Source organism: Amaranthus tricolor, chromosome 2 (assembly GCF_026212465.1).
Source record: "Amaranthus tricolor cultivar Red isolate AtriRed21 chromosome 2, ASM2621246v1, whole genome shotgun sequence".
NCBI classification, from domain to species: Eukaryota; Viridiplantae; Streptophyta; class Magnoliopsida; order Caryophyllales; family Amaranthaceae; genus Amaranthus; species Amaranthus tricolor.
In genome coordinates, this window is record NC_080048.1 from 29,887,564 (window position 1) to 29,894,481 (window position 6,918).

The following is a 6,918-nucleotide window of genomic DNA, read 5'->3' on the forward strand; positions in this document are numbered from 1 at the left end:
GACCCAATCATGATACCCCTGCTGAAGGACCAATTCAGCTTTGCTGAAAACCCTTTTGTAATTATCAGTCCTAGTGATATTGGGAAATTTTTGAGAGGAGAAATGTTGAATGTAACTCTTATCCATGTCTAGATGAGGTCATGTTCATTATCTTACAATTTAGGCTTTATTATTTAATTGTTTTAATAACCAAATTACTGACCAAAATGTTCTTATTCGTGAGTTTAGTGTGGCTTACGAGGAGCTAAATTGTTGCGAACCTCCAATAAAAATTGGATGGTTTTGTCCTAAAAAGATTACGGGTATTAGATGTGTAAATATGCCAGATAACGTCAAAGCATACATTGAGCATGGTTTGAAATACGCGCTTGCATCTAAACACACGTTCATTTTGGCTACATATGTGGAATAGCAGGTTTTATTTTTGAAATTGAACTTAATTTTTGATTTTTATCTAAATTAACATATTCTCTAATTTGTTGATTTTAAATTTACGTTTGTAGTTTGCATTTGATACTTTTGGTTATATGTCCTTTGACTAATGTTGTGCACAGCTTCGACTCGTTACATGAAGCTCAAAGTCTGCCTCGCAACACAAGATTCAAAGCCTTGTTGAATGCGTAATTTTATAAATTTTATCAATTTCATATAAGTGATATATATATATATATATATATATATATATATATATATATATATATATATATATATATATATATATATATATATATGTATATATACATATATATATGTATATATACATATATATATGTATATATACATATATATATGTATATATACATATATATATATATATATATATATATGTACATATATATATATATATATACATATATATATATATATACATATATATATATATATATATACATATATATATATATATACATATATATATATATATATACATATATATATATATATATATATATATATATACATATATATATATATATATATATATATATATATATATATATATATATATAGAAAAATAAATATTAATTAATCTACTACCTTAAGCAGAAATTCGGTTGAAACGCATTGATCTAACTTGTCCTTTATTTCATCAGTGAGTTAATGCATGTCAAGGAACACAAATCCAACATTGTAGTTAAAAAAAACACAGAACATGAGATAAAGGATAGATTATTTACAAAACGCAAATAAACACAATCAGACATAAACAATCGTACACAACCTACTACAATTTGTAACTAAATTAATACAACAGAATTTGAATATTAAATTAAAGATACGAAGACATTCTCGAGAATAAAGAGGATAGATTACTTACAAACCAGAAATAAACTTATATTTGTGCAACAAAAAACTTACAAAGTTGTAAACTTATACATTTGCAAACCAAATTCATACTTATGCTTCTTCATACTTATACACAAAAACAAACTTCTACACAATATTTCAAGTTATAAACTTATACTTACATAACTTATACACAACATTTCGGCTATAAATTTATACTTAGCAAAGTTATAAACTTATTCTTACAATCTTACACAACCTACTACAATTTGCAATCAAATACAACACAATTTCAATACTTTAAAATTCATACTTATACTTCTTCATAAGAATGTGTCTTACACTTTAAAATTCATACTTGTATATATTTTTATACATAAACACAAAATTAAAAAAAACTTATACACAACATTTCAAGTTATACACAACATTCCAAGTTATAAACTTATACTATATTTCTTAGAATTACACAATACTATATTTCTTTTATCATCATATATCCATCAACTTGTCAAATTACCAATATTTCACGTTATAAACTTTACACACCCCATATAAAAAATTTAAAAAACAATTAATCCATAAAAGCACCTCCCATGAAACAGCACTCAAATTTATCCACAAAACACAAACATAGAATTACACAATACTATAATTCTTCTAACATCATATATCCTTCAACTAGTCAATTACCAACATTTCAAGTTATAAACTTATTCCAAGTTATAAACATTAAACAACCCAGCCATATAACAAATCACAAAAAATTAATCCATAAAAGCACAAATTCTTCTGAAATTTGAGTTTGGAACCTATCAATAAAGGTACGGTTGTACTCTTCAATTCTCCACTTCTCACTCTTATGTGGGTATTTTTTTTTCAGATAATCCAAATTTAACTTCTCATATGGCCTAACTTCCGAACTATTATGCAATACACATAGATGAACTTGATTCATTATAGCACGAGGCATGGACAAAACCTTACATGCAGAAATTCCCTTCCCTTCTAAGCCACGAGAATGCCTAGGTTTTAGAATCCCAGTAGCATCAACATTAGCCAGGTAGTTAATACAAAATTCCATGGATTCATCAACTAGAGCTCGTTCAACTATGCAACCTTCTGGATGACTTCGATTGTTAACATAGCCTTTTAAATTTTTCATATATCTCTCAATAGGGTACATATATCTTAAAAATGCTGGTCCACTTAACTGTATCTCTCTTACTAAATGTACAACAAGATGAACCATAATATCAAAGAAGGAAGGCGGAAAGTACATCTCCAACTGACATAAAGTGATAATAATTTCATCTTGCAAATTTTTCAATTTCACCGGATCAATAACTTTGTTACATATCTCACTTAAAAACATGTAAAGTTTAGTGATAGTATATCAAACATGTTCCGGAAAAATAGACCGAATAGCTATAGGATAAAGATGTTCCATAAGAACATGATAGTCATGGGACTTCATGTGAATCAACTTTAAATCGGCCATTGACACAAAACTACTGATTTTGGAAGAATATCCCTCTAGAACTTTTACTCTGATTAAAAACTCACAAAATTTTCTTTTCTCTTTAGTAGACTATGTGTAACATGCTGTCGGTACATATGTATTACCATTATCATTCTCAACTAGTTGTGACTCTAACCTAATATTCATGTCAACGTAGTCTAATCTAGAATTAATACCATCTTTCGTCTTCCTAGTTATGTGAAGCAAAGTACCAACAACACTTTCACAAACATTTTTTTCTATGTGCATTACATCAAGAAAGTGTCTTATATACAAGTCTTTTCAATATGGAAGTTCAAAAAATATCGACCTCTTCTTGTACCCTCTAATTGGAAGACTCTTCGCACAAAGTTTTCCGTGCTTTACTTTTAAACCTTCAACCTTTTCAATTATTTGTTCCCCTGTTAATGGAATCAGAGCTTTCTCTATCTCAGCTTTGCCATAGCTTTGCCATCAAAAGTTGTTTTCAATTTTCGATAATGATGATCGCCGGGAAAAAATCTACGATGCCTTAAGTATACAACTTTTTTTGAATTTTTAACCTCTTTAAGGCCGTTTCTTTATCACATATGGGGCATGCCTCATGCCCTTTGACACTGTAACCTGACAAATTCCCATAGGCTGGAAAATCATTAATCGTACCAAATAGCATTGCTTTCAATTTAAAATTCTCATTACGATGTGTATCAAACACTTCGACACCTGATTCCCACATCATCTTTAGATCTTCTATCAGTGGTGCTAGATAGATATCTATATCGTCCCCAGGTTGTCTTGGTCCAGATATTAACATCGAAAGTATTAGATACTTTCTTTTCATGCACAACTTCGGAGAAAGGTTATAGATGCATAATATAACAGGCCATGTACTGTGAGAAGAGCTTTGGTTTCCAAAAGGATTCATGCCATCTGATGCAAGGGCAAGGCGTAAGTTCCCAGGTTCACATTTAAACTCGGGAAACTTATTATCAATTTTAATCCACTGTGGGGAATCAGCTGGATGTCTAAGTTTTCCTTCCCTTTTTTTCCCTATCTACATGCCAAGTTAAGTTCTATGCATCTTCTACAACGCCGTAAAGTCGCATGAGTCTTGGTATTATTTGGAAAATACCACACAACTTTTGATGGAGCATTTTCTTTCTGATATCGTGAAGCTTCACAACTTGGGCAACAATTTAGTGATGGATATTCCTTCCAATACAAAATGCAATCATTAGGACATGCTTGTATTCTGTTACAACTCATTCCTATTGAGTTTAGCATTTTTTTTTTGGCTTCATATATGCGAGATGGAAGTACATTGTCATCTGAAAGCATGTCTTTAAAGGCCTCAAGTAAGGACGTAAAACTCGATTTAGATATTAAGCCACGTGCCTTTATAGCATATAATCTTAATAATGCAGATAGTTTACTATATTTAGAACAACCTTTGTACAATGGTATATTTGCATCATTGCAGAGAGTTTGAAACATTTTCGGACAATCATGTAAGTTTTCCCAAATAATTTGTGTCAAATCATGTAAAGAGTCACCATCAAGGTTGTCCTTCAACATCACATCATCAGAGTTATCTTGATCTTGTGTATCATCATTATATAAGTCAAGAGGTATACTATTAATACTTTCACCGTGTTTTATCCAAAATTTTTATGCTTGATTTATTCCATTTGTTACCAAATGATCCCGTACCCCATCCACGTTACTTTGAACAGTATTGTTGGAATCTACACAAGGGCACAAAATACTATTTGGATCTTCCACATGTTTAAGTGCAAATGATAAGAACATTTCCATTCCTTGTGCATACTCAAGGGAGTCTCGCCTAACATACATCCATCTACGATCCATACTTGCTACAATGTTAAAACAATTATTTTGATAAATAGATGGTATAAGTTTATAACAATCTTCCATAATCTCCAATAATCATTACATAATAAATCCTCATATTTATAAATATATAGCTCTAAAATATGACAAAGTTTTGGTAAAATAAATAGTAAATAATATTATTGCACTATCGCATGAAGACACAAATTAAATAAATAAAGAAGAATATATAAGATGTTAATATGGGAATAACATAAATAATATAGAAGTGCATATAGCTGCAAAACTTTTATTAGCATGATAGTTGTGTGCAATTATGAAATAATATTTAAGGTGCAAACTTAACAAATCTTTTTAATTTATCGTTAGGTGAACTCAATTCTATTTTTATTAAAATATTTTTAAACAAAATTTAAATCTAAACAAGCATCATAATTCTCCTATATAATGCAAAAATAATCAATATGCTATTTCATTCATATGTCATGGTGTAATGTAAAAATTTACAATAAAGTATGGAATATTACCTTAAATTTCAGTATAACTTTTAATGATTGATCTTGAATTTCACATCCAGATTATATTGTTAATCTTGATTTGGTGAAAAGAGTTAATGAAATAAACGAGTATGTTTGTTTGTTGTTTCTTTAAATAAAGTAATTATGCAAATGATACAGCACGTTGTTTGAAAGATTTTTTGGAACCGCAATCTATGGCTGTTAAAATGATAATAAATAAGGAACCTTATTTATAGCAATTGGAACAGCTATAAATGAGGATCCAATTTTATTGCGGTTTAGACGGTTGTAAATAAGGACTCCGTACTAACGCGGTTTGAACGGCTATAAATAAGGGTTTCATTTTTAATGCGGTTTGAACAGCTATAATTCATATTCTTTTATAGCGTTCGAAAGAAACTTCTATAGATCAAGTGCCAAATATAAGTGCTATTGGCGTAGTGAAAGTTACAATTACGTCGACTTGAAGAGCATCAAGTTTAAAGGGATCAAGAACTTTACTACAAATTGTGTTAAAGAACGAACATAGCTCGGTAATAGCATATCTAGCATGTTTTGGCAATATTCCACGGATTGCAATTGGTAAGAACACTTGCATCATTACATGGCAATCGTGAGATTTCATGCTTCCCAACTTCAACTCACCATTTAGGGTCACAAATCTCTTCATGTTTGTATACCCAGACGGAACCTTAAGGCCATACAAAGACTCACAAAATGCCCGCTTCTCTGTTTTGGACAATGTGTAGCAAGCTGGACGCAAATAAACTCCCTTGTTACTGCCACCAACTTCATCAGCTCTATTTCTTTTTTTACTCACCTTAACATGTGCCCACAACTCCGGACGAACACCCTTACATTCAAGACAATACCTAACCTGTAGATCTCTCCAATATGGAAGCTTTCAAAAGATTGATTCTTTTTTCCATAATCGGTCTTCACCCCCTTGCACTTGCCATGTTTTACCAAATATAGTCTCAACTCCCTTAACCTGTTCATAAACCTCGTAACCGGTCAACGGTCGACGAGCCACTCGGTATTAGTGATCTCGTGGGAGGAACTTTCAAAGGTGCATGAATACGTGTTTGCACTTAGCAATCCACGTGGATTCCATGTCATCAATACATATTGGGCATGCTTTTTTCCCATTGTTCTTATACCCCGATAAGTTGCCATATGCCGGAAAATCATTAACGGTGCATAAAATCCTTCTTATTTTATCCTACATCTATATATATATATAGATGTAGGATAAAATAAGAAGGATTTTGTTTGATTTTGTTTAATTACAATATATACAAAAAAGGATAGTATGTTATAAATTAAGAACATTTTAAAAATTATTTCATAGTTACCTTTTCTGTGTAACATAGTTACTTTTACAATTATGTGTTTTTGGGTCAATCGTGACCATAAAATTTTTTTATTTTAGTGAAATCAAGGGTGTAGAGTCCTTCTTATCCTTCTCATTTTCGACCCCTTCTCAATGGATCCCTCCCCTATATATATATATATATATATATATATATATATATATATATATATATATATATATATATATATATATATATATATATATATATATAATATATATATATATATATACATATATATATATATATACATATATATATATATATATATATATATATATATATATATATATATACATATATATATATATATATATATATATATATATATATATATATATATATATATATATATATATATATATATATATATATATATATATATATA

The 6,918-nt window shown here is 29.6% G+C and overlaps 1 protein-coding gene across 1 annotated transcript in view; it reads right to left on the minus strand.

The window, feature by feature from the left end:
• Positions 1–2,044: 2,044 nt before the first annotated feature.
• LOC130805700 (uncharacterized) overlaps positions 2,045–6,918 on the minus strand; it is a 13,967-nt gene continuing 9,093 nt past the window's right edge. The window contains exons 2-8 of the mRNA XM_057670482.1: positions 4,484–4,662; positions 3,929–4,354; positions 3,352–3,842; positions 3,120–3,254; positions 2,946–2,999; positions 2,690–2,837; positions 2,045–2,575 (exon numbers count right to left, since the gene is read on the minus strand). Coding sequence (XP_057526465.1) covers positions 2,045–2,575; positions 2,690–2,837; positions 2,946–2,999; positions 3,120–3,254; positions 3,352–3,842; positions 3,929–4,354; positions 4,484–4,662 — 1,964 coding nt within the window. The remainder of the gene's footprint in view (positions 2,576–2,689; positions 2,838–2,945; positions 3,000–3,119; positions 3,255–3,351; positions 3,843–3,928; positions 4,355–4,483; positions 4,663–6,918) is intronic.